Raw genomic sequence first — 21645 nt, 5'->3', positions numbered from 1 at the left:
AGAAGAGTATAAATCAGGTTGTTTTTTCCAAGGTCATTGTTTGGCAGGCTAAGTAGTCAGTTTGCCCATCTTTCTCCATTTACAGCCTTTCAAAACCAGCAATGTATTAGGGCTGTCAAGCAATTCAAAGTAAAATCTAATTAATTGCATAATGTGCTAATGAATTCATCTAATGAATCATTATTTAAAGGGGTCGAATGATGCAATATATATTTTTTCTTTCTCTTTGGAGTGTTACAAGCTCTTGGTGCATAAAGAAGATCTGTAAAGTTGCAAGACTCAAATCCAAAGAGATATTCTTTATAAAAGTTAAGAATCATACATCGTACCCCCACGTCTATATCACGATGTGGACAAACGTTTATTCTTGCTGTTGAAAAGAATAAAAATAAAGAGTTTTGTATATTATATTATATTATATTATATTATATTGGGCTGTCAATTTAACGTGTTAATTAGTTATATATAAAAAAAGATTAAAATATTTAATTAAAATTATAATGATAAAAATAAAAATATTAAAAGGACAGTTCACCTCCCTCCAAATAATAATAATATAATAATAATAATGTCATCATTTACACACCCTCATGTCTCTTCAAACCTTTCCTTTGTGAAACATAAAAGAAGGTATTTTAAAGATGATTGGTAACAATATCTTCTTTTATGAGTTTATGCAGGGTCTAAAGCACACAATGCAGGTGCACTCAGGGTATGTCCAAATCCACTTATGCTACTTTAATGACAAGAAAAACTAAAAGGGTCTAAAAGGGTTGTTCCTATTGTCTTAATGAGTAATGGGTGTGTTTTGGGCATAACGTGCAATAAACCAATCAGAGTCTCATCTCCCTTTCCCTTTAAGAACCAGTTGCACTTGTGCCATGGCAGATGTGCTATTTACATGGCGGAGATTGCAAGCAGAAAGACAGAACAATCCAGAGATGAAAGGGAGCTGCTCTTACATGAGTAAATAGGTAACCTAATTCTGACACATGCAATGATTATCCAGTATGACAATGTAGGCATTTTTATTTTTATGCACAGTCTGTTTCGGTTGGCCCTGTAACACCTCTCTCCGAGGTCCTCACTGCCACACCTCGTTCTTGTTCTGAGTGGGTCTCCAGCATGGGAGGCGGACACACTAACAACGAGGCTAAAGACAGCAGCCTCTAGCATCAGTCGCTAGCGTGTCTGTTGAGATCAGGGGAGTGAGGTTTACCAGCACAGCATCTACTTGCTGGCCTCCGTTACACCTCAACATAGCAATGTGCCTGAACACACCTCGTTTTCAGACCATCACGCCCATAAGCGCATGAATGGCTGCAAATGCATTTGCAATTAAAACAACATGGCACAGGACATGAAAATGTTAACTGCGTTGGCCTGAAACTAGCAAAAAACACTTGCAACGGGCCTGACGTTGCATTGCACCAGGTGTATGATAGAGCCCTAAATGTTTGTGTAATAAATTTTATGTTGAATCAAACTGAATAATTATTTCTAAAGCTACAATTCTTAATGTCTACTTGCTACTTTCAAATAAACTTTTGTGGGTATTTCACAATCAAATTTATTTTGTGATTAATTAGATTTAATCATTGAAACATCATCATTCCATGTTTTATTAAACAACGCTTGCCTCACTTTTGATGACATTTTCTGGCATTCACTGTTATATGGTAGTAGGCACTAGTACACATCTTCTGAAAAAGTACTACATTTCTGGATCAAAATACAATGAAGAAGCAGAAACAAGTGATCGTATTTGTAAGCAGATGCATATGTAAAATAACTAATAAATAACCTAATGTTATTAAATGAAATGTTGATCCAGGAAGTGGTATAGGACTGTGCAAGCTTTGGGGCTGCTGATCGACTAAATCTACGTCATCTATGCTCTGATTCATTCTGAATCTTCTCTTATTTTCTCAGCTTTTTAAAAAAAAAAATGGTTCTGTTTTTTTATTAAATAATCTAAAACACTGTAAATGTTCTGAGCAGTTCTTGATTCTTTTGGGAGGGCGGTATAATGAAATTCAGTTCTGTTGTGACAACTCTCTGACAGTTAAGCATGGTAATGTACATGACAATGTTAATGTGTTTGGTCTTGGCAGAACAGATCTGCTACACTGCTACTGCTGCTGTGGCAGAGCAAGTACAGAGACTTGCAACTGCATAGACATACCGCTGTGAGCATGTAAGAAATATTGCTGCTGCACATATTATATACATGAAATTACCCCGTAGCAGATCTATACAGGTGGAGCTGGGGAAGGCGGAGGGTTTCTGAAGCGAGTTGCAACATTTGCTGTGGATACGAAAAAGACCAATCAGCTGTGCCATGTGAATAATGATGTCATTATGTCAGATTGAGTTTTCGTCCTGCGCCATCTAAAGTTTTCATGACAGAACTTTGGATTTATATGTTTAGATCTGCTGCCCTCGGGATAGAGACAAACAAAGGGTTTTGGATCGTGAGCACTCTGGTTTTGGCATCAGCCAGTCATGATGTCATTTACAGCGGCTGCAAAGTCGTCTGTGATGTTATCTTACATTTTTAGAAATAACGTCTAAAAAAATCCCCTCAATAGTGTAAAAATCCTGATAGGTCAATTGTATGACTCTAAAATATGGCAGTTCACACATTTAAAGTCTTTCCAGCATCCCAATGCCGAGTGTAATTTCAGTATCTTGGGAATGCTCTCCATCTGTTGAACCCTTCAAGTCACAGCAATTTTTTTTTCACAGTGCAACAGACAAAGTCAGTGCCAAGGACGATGTCAGTATCCGTTTGTGTTCTCTGAATTGTTAAATCTGCTTACTTGTTTAACTCGCGGCCAATAACAGTCTTTTGCATTTATCATGCCAGCATCTGTGCTCTGTAATGTCCTGCTGAAAACTCTCGGCAGGATCAAGTTTTGAAGATTAAACTCACCTAATTTATGCTAAATACATGCCTAGTACACTCCACAAATATGACGGGGGACAAACGCCTCTATCCCGAGATTTATGTGGCCACTTATTTTATGCCACTAGCGGTTCCCCCTCTGGAACTTGCCAGTATTTTCCCTGCACAAGGCACTGCGGGCTGGTTCTGCAGAGATTAAGGCTGTGTGTGCAGGATTAACTCATTGAGGAACAGAACATAAAGGTGGCCACACAGCAGCAGCAGAGCTGGGAGGCGGACAGCGGAGAGCTACAGTGACACAGCAGATAAATTCTTGATCCAGGATGATCCCATAAAATAATTGCCAGCCAGAGGTACATTTGGGTTGCACACAAAGACACTGCCGAGACCAAAGGGCCCTCTGAGCCCAATGGGCTTGGAATAGGGACACACAAGCTGGGGATGATGATGATGATGTTGAGAAGCATTCTAGGATGACGGGGCCACCTGGCATCATAATGTGGAGCTATGACCGGCATACAGTATGGCACTTAAGGCCAGCCAATGCACACAAGTCATTATTTACAGCTTGACTAATTCAATCTGTAACTGATGTGATCTTCATCGTTCCTTCAAAAAATATAAATGTAAACCCATTTTTACTGGAAAACTGATTCAAACCCATTAAGCCCTTTTAAAATTCCCATTTAAAAGGATAGTTCACCAATAAATTTGGTAAACTTAAGGATGAGCTCATGTCATTCCAAACCCATATACATTTACTTTCTTAAAAAAATTTGATTCTAATACATTTAAAGGTTTTACATGCAAAGAATGTCTCATCTGATTCATACAATCCACATGGAACCCCACTGACTTTCTATGGAAGCCTGTTTCCACCACAAAAATATAAATAAATAAATTAAAGGCAATTTCTTTTTATCACACAATTCTATATACATTGATATAAACTTGCAATTGGGAGAAAAATATGCAGTTCATTTTTCAGAGTATGCATCAACATTTTTCTCGCAATTGTTGCAATTCTGAGCAATAAAACTCACAATTATGACTTTTGTACTCAGAATTGCAAGTTATTAAATCAGAGGTGTGACAGATAAACTTGCAATTTTTAAAACAACTCATACTACTGAAGTCAATGGGTACCAACATTATTCAAAACATTTTTTTTTTATGTCTGTACACACTCAAAAATTAAGCCTTTAAAAGATTTAAACCATTTAATAAATAAATAGTACAATTCAATCAGGGTGAATTGAATGATCCTTATGTATTTACTGTAACTGAAAATCTGATTATGGATTGTTTAAAAAAAAAAAAAAAAAGCTTCTAGAGGGCACATAAGTCTGAAGTAACAAATTTAGGAAGATGGGTGCAGAGCCAGTGGTAGTTTTGTAGGCAAACATCAATGCATTGAATTTTATACGAGCAGCTTTTGGAAACCAGTGCAAATTGATAAACAGAGGTGTGACATGTATTCTTTTTGGCTCATTAAAAATGAATCTTGCTGCCACGTTCTGAATTAATTGTAAAGGTTTGATAGAATTGGCTGGAAGACCTGCCAAGAGGGCATTGCAATAGTCCAGCCTGGACAGAACAAGAGCTTGAACAAGGAGTTGTGCAGCATGTTCTGAAAGAAAGGGCTTGATCTTCTTAATGTTGAATAAAGCAAATCTGCAGGATCGGACAGTTTTAGCAATCAATCATAACACCAAGGCTTCTAGTTGTTTTTGTAGGTGTTATGGTTGATGTGCCTAACTTGATGGTGAAATTGTGATGAAACGACGGGTTTGCTGGAATCACAAGCAGTTCTGTCTTGGCAAGGATGAGTTGAAGGTGATGGTCCATCATCCAGGAAGAAATGTCTGTTAGACAAGCTGAGATGCGAATAGCTATATCGGATCATCAGGATGGAATGAGAGGTAGAGTTATACAGTATTGTTCAAAATAATAGCAGTACAATGTGACTAACCAGAATAATCAAGGTTTTTCGTATATTTTTTTATTGCTACGTGGCAAACAAGTTACCAGTAGGTTCAGTAGATTCTCAGAAAACAAATGAGACCCAGCATTCATGATATGCACGCTCTTAAGGCTGTGCAATTGGGCAATTAGTTGAATTAGTTGAAAGGGGTGTGTTAAAAAAAATAGCAGTGTGGCATTCAATCACTGAGGTCATCAATTTTGTGAAGAAACAGGTGTGAATCAGGTGGCCTCTATTTAAGGATGAAGCCAACACTTGTTGAACATGCATTTGAAAGCTGAGGAAAATGGGTCGTTCAAGACATTGTTCAGAAGAACAGCGTACTTTGATTAAAAAGTTGATTAGAGAGGGGAAAACCTATAAAGAGGTGCAAAAAATGATAGGCTGTTCAGCTAAAATGATCTCCAATGCCTTAAAATGGAGAGCAAAACCAGAGAGACGTGGAAGAAAACGGAAGACAACCATCAAAATGGATAGAAGAATAACCAGAATGGCAAAGGCTCAGCCAATGATCACCTCCAGGATGATCAAAGACAGTCTGGAGTTACCTGTAAGTACTGTGACAGTTAGAAGACGTCTGTGTGAAGCTAATCTATTTTCAAGAATCCCCCGCAAAGTCCCTCTGTTAAAAAAAAGGCATGTGCAGAAGAGGTTACAATTTGCCAAAGAACACATCAACTGGCCTAAAGAGAAATGGAGGAACATTTTGTGGGTTGATGAGAGTAAAATTGTTCTTTTTGGGTCCAAGGGCCACAGACAGTTTGTGAGACGACCCCCAAACTCTGAATTCAAGCCACAGTACACAGTGAAGACAGTGAAGCATGGAGGTGCAAGCATCATGATATGGGCATGTTTCTCCTACTATGGTGTTAGGCCTATTTATCGCATACCAGGGATCATGGATCAGTTTGCATATGTTAAAATACTTGAAGAGGTCATGTTGCCCTATGCTGAAGAGGACATGCCCTTGAAATGGTTTTCAACAAGACAATGACCCAAAACACACTAGTAAACGGGCAAAGTCTTGGTTCCAAACCAACAAAATTAATGTTATGGAGTGGCCAGCCCAATCTCCAGACCTTAATCCAATTGAGAACTTGTGGGGTGATATCAAAAATGCTGTTTCTGAAGCAAAACCAAGAAATGTGAATGAATTCTGGAATGTTGTTAAAGAATCATGAGAGGTGCCACAAGTTGGTTGACTCCATGCCACACAGATGTCAAGCAGTTTTAAAAAACTGGGGTCATACAACTAAATATTAGTTTAGTGATTCACAGGATTGCTAAATCCCAGAAAAAAAAATGTTTGTACAAAATAGTTTTGAGTTTGTACAGTCAAAGGTAGACACTGCTATTTTTTTGAACACACCCCTTTCAACTAATTGCCCAATTGCACAGCCTTAAGAGCGTGCATATCATGAATGCTGGGTCTTGTTTGTTTTCTGGCAATCTACTGAACCTACTGGTAACTTGTTTGCCACGTAGCAATAAAAAATATACTAAAAACCTTGATTATTCTGGTTAGTCACATTGTACTGCTATTATTTTGAACAATACTGTATATATATATAGTGCAGCAGGCTGTCATAAGTCTGGAACGAGGAACATGAGGATCAGTAAATAATGGCAGAATTTAATAAATTTTTTATGAACTATCACTTTAATTATATTAATCAGCCTGAATCCCACCAGATTAGAAGCAGACTGCTAGAATAGGTGCATGACACAGCGCACATTCAATCCTACATTTCCCAAATAAGCACCATGTGTTAATCTGTCTGGAGAATCTGTGCTAATCACCCAACAGAAACTTTTTCTGTTGATCTCAAAGGAAAACATTAAAGAGCTAGACAGCTGGAAGTCTTTATCTGAGAGCCTCACATAAGTCTGTTGAAGGTCTAGTGTCACAGCTTTCATTGTTTATAGCGTGTCCTCTGCTGGGACCAGTTAGCAGATTGGTTGCACTTCTTTGTGGGCTCCAGCTCAAGGCCTTGGATTAGAAAACAGCAGACTTTCTGGAAACATCCAATGGGATGCAACACCGGGGACCTAATTTATGATTGTTGGCCAGTACAAATCTGGACAAAAGACTGCTCAGCTGTAATTCTTGAGAGTGTGTACTTAAAACAGTGTGAGATTTTAGAGGAGTCTGGCCTTTTGAAAACATTATTTTAAGGAATCTTGTATTAAAGAATTTGTATTTGTCTTTATAACCTTTGCAAGATGTACCGTAGATGTATTTGAAAAATACTTATAAATTAACCCGTATGCCCTGTCCTAACCAGAACATTATATTCCTGCAAAACCCAAACAATGCTAATATCTAATATTTCTCTGTTTTTGTGTTATTTTGAAGGAGAAGAACTGTATGAGACCTCCCCATATGAACCAATGCATCTCTCTGATGAGTTTAGACTTGCCTCCATTATATCTGGTAAGTGAAGACATCTTAAGAGCTTTTCTGTTTTTTTCAGCGGTTAAAGAAAGCCCAGGTTTTTTTTTTCCTGTTCAAGGTTAGCACTATCCTTTATATCCATTCATCTTCTCATACTCTCAGACAGTTTTTATTTATTGATTTATTTATTTCTACAGAACTACCGTTTGCTGTGTTGCATTAATGTTTTATTGGTACATTCAGCATGATAAAAATGTCCAATAGTATCCAATCAACAGTGAAAAGAACTATTGCTTGCATATGCCTAATGCTTCAGTGTCAACACACCCAGAAGTCTTTTTTTTTTTTTTTTTTTGTGGATCCAGACTGTGTATTTTAAAAATAGTATGTGTCCTAGGGGTGTGAATCAGCACTGGTTTTACAATTAATTTCAATTATGATTATCATGTCAACGATTCAATTAAATTCAATATCATGATGCATTGCGATTATATTACATTTATTTTGTGCTTTTTTAAATAAAATTATATAAGCAGGCTACTTTACAAAATAATTATGTAAATTACTTAATAAATAATATATTAATGAATTACTATAGAATCTATTAATTATTGTTAAGAATTAAAAGTAAATATAGCTTTTAAAACGAGCAAATATAATGTAATAAATGGGGAAAATACAATTACATGGGATAAACAGCACTTTCATTATCTGGGAGTGCTTTAAAGGTCCCATGACATGGATAATTTCCTTATCTTTAAATGCTTTTTAATGTTCTCTTAGGTGTACTTATATTGTTAATATGATTTTTACATTTAAAATTTAGAAATAAAAAGCATTTTTAGATCCTGATATTAGCCCTCTGGCTTGAATGCTCTGTTAGAAGGGGCGTGTCTGCTGTGAGACTCCGAGTAAACCACAACTGTTGTGATTGGCTGACATCGTTGCATTCGAAATGCGTTCATGTGGAACCCCTCTCAAATATAACGTTATATATATAAATATATATATAAATATTAGGGGTGTAACGATACGCGTATTCGTATTGAACCGTTCGGTACGACGCTTCCGGTTCGGTACGCGGTACGCATTATGTATACCGAACGGTTCGTTGGAGTAATTAATTATATTTGAAAAAAAAAAAAAAAAGAGAGAGAAAGAAATATAATGATATGCGTTCAACAAGGTAGCCCAATAACCCAAACAACGTAACAGGCAACGCCCCTGACACTCCCGAAGAAGAAAAAAACACCATCTTATATGTTTATGTTAGGCTACTCAGCAGGCGCTCGCTCACTCAGTACGCGCTGAAGGCTCGTTGCAAAATAGCCAATGCGTTTAACAGACTAGAAATGAGAAGATCCTCCAATAACCAACAGGTCTGGTGTTTGGGTGCACTTTGGATTCCCTTTAAGCTGTAATGGTGATGGCAAGAGAGTGGTGGATAAAAAAACAACGGTATGTCGCATCTGCAACATGACAGGGTACACCAGCGGGATTACAAAAAAAAAAAAAAAAAAAAACCAGCAGGAATATCTGGGATATATGCGTCAGTACTATCTGGGAAAAGACGAAAAAAAGGAGAAACATGCACGCAGCAAACTATCCCTGCAGCATTTAGACACTATAGCTTACAGGGAATCCAACCCAAACACCAGACCTGTTGGTTATTTTAGGATCTTATATTTCTGGTCTGTTAAATGCATTAGACATTTTGCAACGAGCCTTCAGCGCGTGCTGAGTGAGCGAGCGCCTTAGGGGCCGTTCACATATCGTGCCTAAAAACGCATGGAAAACGCTAAGCGCGTCTTTCTCCTCCTTTCCAAAGCGCTCGGGCAGAAGCGCTCATGAGGCGTCTGTCTTTGCTAAGCAACAATGACGTGCTCTCTCCATGAGACGCGGAAATTTCAGCGAAGGATAAATGGATTTGCAGCTCTAAAATCGCTTGCAGTAGCTCTGCTACTGAATTTATTTCAAAATTGCAATCCATATACAACTATGATCAGCTGTTCCTTCATCTTGGCTGAGCTCTCAACGTTGTTACGGGAAAGGATGAAGCTGATTGGTTGGTTCTTGTCACATGACCCGCGGTGCGCTTGCGGCATTCTGAAAAGTTGAGATGTTTTTACATTTTGCTGTATCTAAAACGTATCGAACCGAACCGAACCGAACCGAACCGTGACATCAGTGTATCGTATCGAACCGAACCGTGAATTTTGTGAACCGTTACACCCCTAATAAATATATATATATTTTTTTTTTTATTTTTTTTATTTATTTTTTTTTTACTATTACAGCTGTCGAGATTAACGAATCGTGGAAATGTGGATTATATAAAAAAATGTTCGATCTTTTCCCATCACATGAAAGGCTGCAGTGATGAGCATTGAGTAGACAGAGTCTGTTTATCGCATGGATGCAGTGATCTCGTCATTATTGCAACGCGTTATCTCACAAAATGCTTTCACCACAGCTAACAGCAAACACATGAATACAGTAAGAGCTCCGTTGTGCAGCATAACAGCGTCATTCATTGTAACGGCAGATTGGGCAAGTGTGCAGATATACTCGCGATGTGTAACAGCTCCGGAAAAAAAGTGAGCTTTCTTTGATCGCTCTCTGTAGTTAAATCACAATTTAAATAACAGATTTGTTTCATGCTACTAAGAGAAACAACGCGAAGTTGATCGTTTAGTCACTGGCTTGATTCACTGATGCATCAGTATTAAACGATTTAGAAAGAAAGTCTGTGTGAACTTGAATGATTAGCTACACATCAGAAATCACTGATCACAGATCAGGCATTAATGAACACTGTTACTCACTGTTTGTGCCGGTGCTGTCGAATCCATATCATAAAAGTCTGTTTGTAACGCCTGTGCTGAATTATATGTAAATATTTGGGCGGGCAAAGCAGAGAAAGGGGTGGTAACAATTCTCGTTGCAACGTCACAACGAGGAGATTCAAGATCAGCCTGATTGAGCTTCCATTTTCTCAAAGGCAGAGAAAGATAGAAAAATCTCAATTTACACCGATTCAAATTTCTAGAAACTTGGGGACCATATACAGGCTAGGGGAACTCATATTAATCTTAAAAAATCTCAGAAAGTGAAATTTTCATGTCATAGGACCTTTAAGTATCCAAAAGTTGGCTGCTGGAATAGGGTTTATGGGAGGCAGAAACCAGTTGGCAGGGCTTTTGGTGAAAAGGTAAACAGAAAACAAATAAATAGAAAATCAAACTCATGCTGCGGTCTCGCTGACGGCTTTTAACAAAAGCTATCCACCACACAGCCACAAAAAAAAAAAAAAATTGTTTCCTATTCCTTATGCGACTGTTCCCGTTTCTCATTTCTTCAATCACAGCAGAGGTAATCTGTAGCCTTATATAAAACCGACTAGGAGGCCATCTGAAAAACCATCTCTACAGGTTGCAGATGCTTTAGACTATGTACAGGCATATATGCAGTCATATTGAGAATTATTTGGCATGTCAGGTACATATAGGTAGTAAATGCACTATTAGAAAATGCTTTCATATGTTATAGGCAAGGAGGTGTTGCGTGAGAAGCATGACAGTTTCAATTATTTCTGCAGTATTTGTCTTACACCCGTTTTGCTGTTCTGCCCTTTTATATTCCCACGTAAGAAAAACACATCATGAAATGTGAATTTGCTTCATGTTAAGTTTTATTTTATGCAGCTTATTTCAGAGCCAATTCCTTGTATACCTATACTAATTCTGGGTGCTTCTTCAGTGAATATTTATTTATTTATAAGTATTCAGTGCTGAAAATAAAATTTTAAGTTGTTTTTGTGATAAAATGCCAGAAACCTGTGCTACCTTTCTTATGTGTAATTGTACTTATTCTGAATACAAACAAATAAATAATGTTAAAAATATGAAAATTAAAATGCTAACTCCTATATATATATAAAGAGACTAACATAAGTATAAGTTAAAGTATTAAAATGATTAAATCTAAAACTGATTTATTTATTTATTTACCTAAAATAGATGTTTTTAAAATAAAAACTAACAAAAATACTAGTAAAAAAAATATTAAAACTAAATTAAATGTAAATGAAGAAGCCAAGTCAAAATATGAATAAATAGGCTACTACAACAGTATCTAAATAACAATTCACAATGATTATTTTTTTTTCTCTGTTTATTCCTTCTTGTTTACTACTAATTAGTATTTTGTGATGGATTTTCATATTTCAAGCATAAAAGTCAAGGACCTTTATAAGCAGCAAAAATAAATTAGGAAAGCCTAGTGAGATTTTTCCAAGAATTCTACAGCGACTTCATATAACAACAAAAATAAATAAATAAAAAAGGTGTTCGTTTTAATAAAAGGCTACCCCGGGGATACACATGTGCCTGTAATTGAAGAAACACTCATTTACAGGTTTGTGAAATCAAATCTGAACCCTCTAAATAGCTTTTCTGCAAGCATAAGAAAAAAAGACTAAATACATGGACTAACAAGCACACTCGAGATGGTGTTTGTATTAATAATCTACTAAGTGACCTGAATACACAGGGCGGCACTGATCCTTGAATATTTGCATAATGCACATAGATTGTGAGTTACTTCTAAAGTGCCAGTATGCGACGATAAAAAGCACATGTAACACATGAATAAATGCTCAAATTATTACCGTACACTTCAACAACTGCCTTAAGCAAAGTCTATACAGAAATGTTCAAATCCTCACATTCATTGCATCTTGAAATGAAAATGCACTCAAATTTACAGTATGTGAGCAATTTGAAGGAAGGATTTTTTTTTTTTTTTTTTTTTTACAGTTGCATATGTTATATATAAAAATACATGCTGATTCAGATTACACCAGATCTCTGATCACAAATTGAATTATAAAACAAATTTTACGTTTTCACACTACCTAGTCTCCCTTAAATATGACTAGTCGCTTCAATCAAATGCAAAATGTGTGAGATGCAGTCTAAAATCAGCAGATTTCCTCCCATCAGGGCTGAGGCCAAAACATAATCAAATATTTTCCTTTCATAATTCTTTTCCCTCGCTGGCGAAAGCCTCCGTAAGCTGGCTCTCCTTGAAGATTTGTTAGAGACCCTTTCCCTCTGACACGAGATAAGATGAATATCAGGACCAAAACAACACACCTCTGAGCGCACGTTTCGCTTCTAAAGCAGGACTGGAAAAACACTCATAACATAAAAATAATCAGACATCTTGTTACATGGATCTCCTGTTCATTTGTCAATGAACAGATGACCGCTCACATCTGCTTGGTTCTTTAAAGAATTGTCATTGGACACTGGTGTGATAGATTCTCAAGACAGGAATGGGAGATAAGAGGATAATAGAAAGGGACTTTATATATATATATAAAAATAATGGCCACACTATATAGAGAGAACAGTGGAACATTAAAGGATGCTTTCGATGAGTGTTTCCAATTGATTACTGTGGAACAGCCAGCTAAGATGGGAGTGATGTTGAAAGAGTGTTTATGCTCTGCAATTGGCAGCGGATTTAAAAGCAAGAAAAGATTCTGAGGAGCATGGATTAAATTTTATTTTAACCTGGTGCCGGATGCATGATAATCACATTTTGCGGAGTTGGTTTATGGTGAGCGTGATGAATAATCAAAAAGAAAGTTTCAGGTGAATGATAGCACTTTAAAGGGGTCAGGAATTGAGATGATCTTTTGACATGTGAGAGGTCATCATTGTACTATAAAATTCATTTCAAAATTGCATTTCAGAGCTCAGAAGTTCTTTGTTAGTCCAAAACAGCTTTTATTTTATTTCAGATTAAAGTCACTTTAGGATGTAAAAATGCAAACGAGCAGAATCAGATAAACGCCTATTTCTACAGCATTGCATCTTTGGCACCGCCCACTGGAGAATAAACTGCTTTCAGTGATTCAACGTGAATAATAAACACAGGGCTATGAAAATATATGGTTTATCGAAGTTCTTCTTATTATAATTTTTGTTATATTTCAGTATATATTGGATTGTTTGACACATGTTGCTTTTTTCAAATGCATGTTTTAAACGACTCAAACTCGCCGGGTAAAGGCTTGATGGTATACAGAAGTGGGTTCAGATGGAGCAGCATTTACTACACAGAGCCGTAGTTCATTGACAAGCAATGCAACCTGCTGTCATAATCGCTTAACAATTTAATTGATTTCATAATAGTGTGTTTTGCATAACTTGTGAGTGAACTACGGCTTCATTGTTTGTTTCTGGCCGCAGCGGGTATCCCTTTGTAACGATTCACAAATCTCCATATTCATCGGGAAGAAGGAGGCGGGAACCTGCGCACAATCAAAACTCATTTTAATAATCAGAAATAAACACAAAACGGCGCGTCAGCCCCTCACGGCGACTGACGCGCACAAATAAAAGCCAAAACCTAAAATAATGTCCCAGGCCTGGTCCTCTCTCGTCCTTCACGGTCGTCACTCCAGTTTTATATCCTTCCATCTCCTACGTGGGACTCGATACTAGCGGTGGGGCTCAGGTGTAGCTCATCTCCAATCACTACACCTGGCCTCACTCCTCGTTCCCACGCCTCTCGGCCCCGCCCCACTCGCCACACCCTTCTAGCCACAACCTTGGAATGACGTTCATTTCCTTTCTCCTGCAGGGCATAAAGCGCCCTCTGGCCTTCGGATGGAGATTAACTACTGATCACAGAACTGTGCTTCAGTAAAAGATATGCAATGCAATCGAATTCAATTAATCATGCAACCCTAATTCGAATCCTAGGAAAGTGCTTATTTATTTTCAACTATGTGAATGTCTCAGTATAATCAAAGGTAAATAAGTCTTTGGTAAATAAGTCGCACTTTCGGTGCAAACAATTACTGACAGTAATACCACAACATAGTAACCACGGTAATTCTAAAGCTCATCTGCAGTGATTTTTAACACATAATGAGTTTGTGTAAAGTCAGATGTTCTTTGTCTCAAAATCATTTATTGCTGTTTTTGCATCAGTAGATCAAGTTAGAGACTAACATGTTGTTTTCCTTAATTTAGTGAAACTAATCAGTTTTTTTAAAATGTGATTAAATTATACACAGGAAACTATCAATGAATGCTCTATAATCGCTGGAATCACACAGCGCAACTTTATTATCAATGATACATTCTACACTGCACAATGAATATCTTATTCATGTACATAAGTGTTAGTTATGATCTCTGCAGTTGCAATGATGAGATCACTGTATTCATACTCTCAACAGTCTGTCATCTGGTGCAATGAACCTGAAACAAGGTAGTGTTGGGCTCTGAAACTCACAGAATGATTTTATAGTACAATGACCTCTTACATGCCAAAAGATCAAAGAAAATCTGATTTGAATCTATGACCCAATTCAGAACAAAGAGACATTTCTCAATGGCTATCAATACAAGAATTGTATTCTTTTAAAAAGAAATGAAGACTTATATTCTGAAATGACATATTAAAATGATCAATGATACTGTATTTTTGATCAAATTAAAGCTGCAGTAGGTAACTTTTGTAAAATATATATTTTTTTTACATATTTGTTAAACCTGTCATTATGTCCTGACAGTAGAATAAATCAGTCTCCTCTGGCTCCTCCCAGTGGTGCTATTGCCATCTGCAGAAATACATCGCTCCTGTTAAGAAACAACCAATCAGAGCTGCGGTCCGTAACTTTATTTGTGTTCAAAATTTACAAAATGTACATAATAAGCTAGTACACCATGAATCCATTTTCCAAATCATGTTTTTAGCCTGTCCTGAATCACTAGGGTACACCTATAATAAGTGTTTATATTGGGACTATTTTAGATTGCTTCAGGGGTACCACAGTGGAGTAACCCAGTACCTTTGTGATTCTTCATAGACATAAAAAGAGAGAAGTAGATCCGGCTACAGTTTTCTTCTGCAAGACGCAAGCAGTTCTGTTTATTAACCGCTAGAGCGTCAAAAGTTACCGACTGCAGATTTAATTACCAGACATAAGATATTAACCAATCCATTTGTATACAATACAGTATAGTAAAAACTGCATTCATTAAAAAAAAAAAAAAAAAAAATAATAATACAATAAAAAAAATTCCAATATTGCCCGCTAACCAGTATGGAATCAATATATACTGCAGCGTTTGAAATTATTGGGTATTTTCTCCCCAGTAATTCACATAAAACTGCTCTTCGAAACAGCAAGAAAAACGAATACCAACAACAGTAGCAGTACTGAAGAGAACTCAAACTTGCATTACTTCATGTACCCTTAAGCTACCATACTTTGACCAAAAATATATAATTAAATTACTAAAGCACAAGGGCTTATGGATATTCCCCCCAGTCTTAATTTTGTACTTGATTATTTTGATTTAGCACATAAAATATTAATAATACAAATATTGAAGCCAGATTTTTTTTTATAGCATAAATATTTGAGCTATGATTCCAAAACATGCATACTAAGTTTATTTGTTTTTATCAGTTCCATTAAGAACAGGCTGTATGATGAACACAGTCCTTGTCTGAGGACTTCCAGGGGTTTCTGAAGAAGAGATTGTGTATGCGTCATAAGTCATTTGGAAAGAAGGGTGAGGAGCGGTTGTCTGGCAAGAGAGCAGGGATGTTTTTGCTAGTGAGGCAATCAGCGGACAGGTACACTTTCCACTTACATGACCTTGTGAGAAGCGAGGCCTCAGTGAGATCTGTTTTGAAGCCCCTGCCTGATTCCCTCAGCTTTAATAAAACATGTGCGAGCGCGCAGCGAGGAAACTTTGAGCCGAGGATACTGTAAAAACCTTGTCTGTCAGAGAGATAACAAGGTAGCTCTGGCGTAGTGCTAATTGGCCATTGCGTTCATATATGCAAAGAATATTTATCACTTCTGGCAGGACTTGAGAGCTTTTCCTTTTTTTTTCACTTGAACAGTTTTGCCCTTTGCAAACTGTGAGTTTTATCAGCGTATTTTAAGATGCAAAATGAGATAATGAGTTTTGGAAACATGAGGAAGTGTTGGCCGGTGTTCTTTTGGGGTGGGATGTTAAGACTCCTTAAAAAACACACTGGTTAGAATAAATCAGAACACACACACTCATTACAGATAAAGGAAGTCTCCAGGGGCTGTGTCTCTGCTGCCAGACCCCACACAGGCAAAAAAGTTGTATTTGTCCCAACAATATTTCCCATGTGTTTTTCTGTATGTGATTGCTTCATTGCAGTATACAACAATGTTTTTTTTGTTTGTTTTTTTACCAAAATAGGTTTCTTTCTTTTGGCTCATACATAGGATGTGCAGCATGTTTTTGATACACAAAGAAATCAGACTCCACTGATAATACTTGATTTTAAGCACCATCTGTAAGGAATAAGACCACAATGACTGAATGTTTGTGAATCACCAAAATATAGTTTTCATACTTTTGGGAATCTGACTAAAACATGGTCACAATTTATGTTATAGATACACCAAAAAGAATGAACTCATAAGGGTGATTAGTTCATTTGCACTGCCATGTTGTATTTTATAAAACATTGGTTATACTGCATTGATTCGCTAAAAAGAATAGACACAAAAATGCAAGTTCCAGGAATGCTCAGCGAAATTCATCCACATCATTCAGTTCAGTTTTTTTTAAAAATATGCATCCAGCTCCACTAATGGACAGAATTGAATGTAAAAGAGCATTCACAATTATCTACTTCTTGAAACCAAAAGGACTAACATAACATGTTAAATATCACTGGGTAAATATTGCCTTAACAACCTTTAGACTAAGAGTGTTTCCAAAAGTAGATAGTTAAATATGATTCACAAAATCATGCTAGTGTGACCAGTCTCAGTCTGGAACATGACAATGGCAAAGCCATCTCAGTAAGAATTTCAACTCAGAAAAGACTGAGACTATCTTCTAAATGACAATCAAGAACTATTTCACTAAGAACCACCCAAGACGTCTAACAATGGCTTATCCAGCAGTTCTCATTTGGTATAAAATCTAATTAAACATGCTTCAAAAGACAAAAGCTTGACTAGCATGAAGCCGCCTGTGCATGTTGGAATGAAAAACGCTATTAGAGATCTAGCTCTTATCAAAAAGTCAGAAAAGGTCATAAAATGTCATAGTTTTCAAGCAGAGATGTAAATAGAGGCTAATTTGGAGGATGCGTGCACAGCCAGGGTAATATTTGATAAATGTGCTTGTCTTGATTATTTTCATGTACGAGTATTGCAAAATACCTCTATTAGAGGAATACATGTGCACTGACATTTGCAGGCTCAAAAGCTGAAGCTACCTGACAGTGCTTCGCCTGTGTGCCTGAGTAGACACATCTAAATACGTATTTTCACTCGAATCTGTCTTGTCTTTGTTTAACCAAGCATGCCGACCCTCACTGCTCTCCTCTATCTGTGCCAACAGCTATGGACTCCGCTACTGCAAAAGGGAATCTGTGTTCTGACACGGGCAAGCACTGCAATCCATGCCTGGACGCGGCAAAAGCTTGCAACCTCAACGACACCTGCAAGAAACAGCGTACTGCACTCATGGCCACCTGCAGCCCCGCAACTCCAATTCAGCAAGCACAGGAGCCCTGCAACCGAAAGCGCTGTCACAGGGGTCTGCGGCAGTTCTTCGACCGCGTGCAAACAGAATTTAGCTACCCGCTGCTCTTCTGCTCCTGTCGGGATAAAGCGTGTGCCGAACGTCGCCGGCAAACCATCATGCCTGCGTGTTCTTTTGAGGAGAAGACAAAACCAAACTGTCTAGAGCTAAGGAGGACCTGCCGTTCAGATCCGCTCTGCAGGTAAGGTTATTTCATCTGGGTCACGGCACCAGAAATGTAACAAATTGGCTGACTGCTTGCTAACACTTTTGATAAAGGATTTATATATGCATGCTCTATGAAATATTTGAAGGTCTAACAACGACAAAGATATTTAACCCCTCCCTTGACCTGAATCTATTAATTTATAAAAAAATACAATAAAAAAAAAATCTATTTACACCTACAATGACTTTTGTCAAAATTACTTTTTCATTTCTAAATCTAGATTAGGGTTGCACGATAAATCGGAATGAAATTCCATTCGTGACAAGGCGAAGCTGTGATTATCATGTGTATCGTTCAGTGAAGCACAGTTCTGTGATCAGTAGTAAATCTCCATCTGAAGGCCAGAGGCCAAACTCTAAATACACCATAAAGCAGTAGCTGAATAAACAGAAGATTTAACTGCTTTTATTGATGCAACGTGACTAATAAACAGGACTATGACAATATGTGATTTTTTTGTTTTTATATATAATTATTTTATAACTGTAATACTATGAAATATGTTGTATGCCTTATTCTGTTTAAGAAGCCACATCATCTCACAGAAGTATTTATTTCACACACTTGACTGGCATTATGAGGTGGTTTTTGAGTATAAACATGTTATTACATGTGGTATTTTCACATGCTTTCAGATGGAGCAGTATTTACAGAGCCATAGTTCATTTATTCATTTATTTATTATTTTATTTTCTAATTTCAAATTTATTAATTATTATTTTTTATCCCACAAAGTAATATATCAGGATGACAGGTCTGTCCTGATATCATAACTAAGAAAAAAAAATATTTTGACAATAAAATAAAATTACTTTAATTTAATGTTTTTTTTTTTTTTTTAATTCAAATTAACATTGATAATTTTAGGCCACAAAGTCGAAAATTTTAGGATAATAAAACTGTCAAGATATAATTAGGAGAAAAAGTTTAATTAAAAAAGTTAAATGACTTGAATATACCTGTTTTATTTATTTCCTTAGTTGTTTAGTCTCTTAATTAAAAGTATACACATACATTTTTTTCGTAGGAAACAAAGTCAAATGTCACGATGACACAACTGTCCTGATGCCATAATTACATAAAATATTATCATAAAAACAAATAAATAAAAGACTTGGATATGCCTCTTTTGTGTACACCATGTCTGTAACGACAGATAAAAGAGGAGGAAGCAATTGCAGGCAATCAGATGTTGTTTATTGATAAAGAGTGTCCAGAGTGTAGGCAATGGCAAGGAAGGTCTACGGTGGTGTGAGAAGAGCGGGATGGTGAAGTCAGCGGTGCAGGTGAAGGTGGTCAATGGTTGGAACCAGGAACAGACCGGAACACTGACACGCGGACGACAACACGAATCCAAACCAGCACACAAACACGGAGGACGGTAATCCAGCTAGTGCATGGAGACATAAGAGAGGATCTGACAACAGAGAGAGAGCGAGGTGAGTATAAGTAGCAGAGGTATGATGACGATCAGCTGGAGCGAGACAATCAACACCCAGGTGATGACAATCAACTAAACGAGCACATGGAGACAACGTAAGTACAAAAACAATAACAAAACATGACACGGAGGAAACACTGGATTTCCTACCGTGACAGTACCCTCTCCCCTAGGACGTCACCTGACGTTCCCAGCCTGCTTTACCTGTAGATTGTAATCATCTATAAGGTGGTGATCCAATATGTCCCGAGCAGGAACCCAGCTCCTCTCCTCCGGACCGTAACCTTCCCAATCCACCAAGTACTGAAAACCGCGTCCCCTCCGTCTAGAGTCCAGAATACGATTAACCAAATAGGTGGTTTCCCCATTAACGAGACGAGGCGGGGGGGGGACCGGAGCAGGCGGATTAAGACGGGAAGAAATCACCGATTTAATTTTGGAGACGTGGAACACGGGATGAATCCTCCTGTACGCCGGAGGAAGGCTAAGACGCACGGTAACCGGATTAATAATCTTGGTAATAGAAAACGGGCCAATAAATTTGGGAGCAAGTTTGTTAGAAACGGACCGCATAGGAATATTCTGGGTAGAAAGCCACACTCTTTGACCGACGACGTAACGGGGAGGCTTCGACCGGTGGCGATCGGCCTTAGCCTTGGTGCGCGACCTAGCCTGGAGCAGAGCTCTGCGAGCTCTGGTCCAGGTGCGGTGACACCTCTGGACTAATGCGTGTGCGGAGGGGACCGAAACCTCGGATTCCGTACTGACAAAATTAGGTGGTTGGTACCCTAAACTACACTTAAATGGAGACATGCCCGTAGATGACACTGGCAAAGAATTGTGTGCGTACTCCACAACTGAGAGTTGCTGACACCAGGACGAAGGATTATTGGAAACCAAACATCGCAAAACCCTCTCGACATCCTGATTGGCTCGTTCGGTTTGACCATTGCTCTGGGGATGGAACCCGGAAGAAAGACTAACAGTCGCTCCTAACAATTTACAAAATTCTCGCCAAAATTTGGACACAAATTGGGGACCCCTGTCAGAAACCACGTCTGTCGGGAGGCCATGTATGCGGAAGACGTGGTCAATGACAGCTACCGCTGTTTCCTTGGCTGAAGGTAATTTGGGCAAGGGAATAAAATGAGTCGCCTTCGAGAACCGGTCCACTACGGTTAAAATCACCGTATTGCCTTTAGAGGGCGGGAGGGCGGTGATAAAATCTAGCGAAATGTGGGACCAGGGTCTTGAAGGGACAGACAGCGGTAAGAGTAACCCATCTGGAGGTCGATTGGAAGTCTTACCAATAGCGCAAACTGAACAAGCCAAGACGAAATCGTGGACGTCACGAGCCATACCAGGCCACCAAAATCGTTGCTTGACCAGAAATCTAGTTCTACTAACCCCTGGGTGACAAGCAACACTGGAACAATGACCCCACTGGAGAACGTCTGACCGTAACCTCTCCGGCACAAACAATCGGTTCGGTGGGCAACGAGCCGGGGGCGTTACCCCTTCTAAGGCGGTCAACACCTTCGATTCGACCTCCCACCTGAGCGCGGAGATAATGATGGTCCCCGGTAAAATGGGCTCGGGAGTAGCAGTACGATCGGAACGCTCAAAAAGACGGGATAAAGCATCGGGTTTGATGTTTTTGGAACCCGGCCGGTAAGAAAGTGTAAAATCGAAACGACCGAAAAACAATGCCCACCGAGCCTGCCTGGAGTTAAGTCTTTTGGCGGTTCTAATGTATTCGAGATTCTTATGGTCCGTCCATACAATGAAAGGTACACCCGACCCCTCAAGCCAGTGACGCCATTCTTCCAGTGCAAGTTTGACTGCCAACAACTCTCGATTGCCAATGTCATAATTAACTTCTGCAGGAGATAAACGGTGAGAATAATACGCGCACGGATGCACCTTTCCGTCTGAGGATGCGCGTTGGGATAACACTGCTCCTACCCCCACCTCTGACGCGTCGACCTCCACTATGAATTGACGTGAGCGATCAGGGGTGACGAGAATGGGAGCTGAAACAAAGCAGCTTTTCAGTTTGGCAAACGCAGCCTCAG

The 21645-nt window shown here is 38.3% G+C and overlaps 1 protein-coding gene across 1 annotated transcript; it reads left to right on the top strand.

Annotated features, from left to right (window-relative positions):
• Positions 1 to 950: 950 nt before the first annotated feature.
• On the top strand, positions 951 to 18228 carry LOC113073046 (GDNF family receptor alpha-2-like). Its single transcript, XM_026245917.1, has 3 exons — positions 951 to 974; positions 7249 to 7326; positions 17718 to 18228. The coding sequence occupies exons 2-3, from the start codon at positions 7284 to 7286 to the stop codon at positions 18104 to 18106; spliced, it is 432 nt and encodes a 143-aa protein (XP_026101702.1). The 5' UTR covers positions 951 to 974; positions 7249 to 7283; the 3' UTR covers positions 18107 to 18228.
• Positions 18229 to 21645: the final 3417 nt, after the last annotated feature.

The sequence above is a fragment of the Carassius auratus genome, unplaced genomic scaffold (genome assembly GCF_003368295.1).
Source record: "Carassius auratus strain Wakin unplaced genomic scaffold, ASM336829v1 scaf_tig00011280, whole genome shotgun sequence".
Taxonomy (NCBI): domain Eukaryota; kingdom Metazoa; phylum Chordata; class Actinopteri; order Cypriniformes; family Cyprinidae; genus Carassius; species Carassius auratus.
The sequence above is the reverse complement of the archived record's forward strand: the minus strand, read 5'-3'. Positions and strand labels throughout refer to the sequence as shown.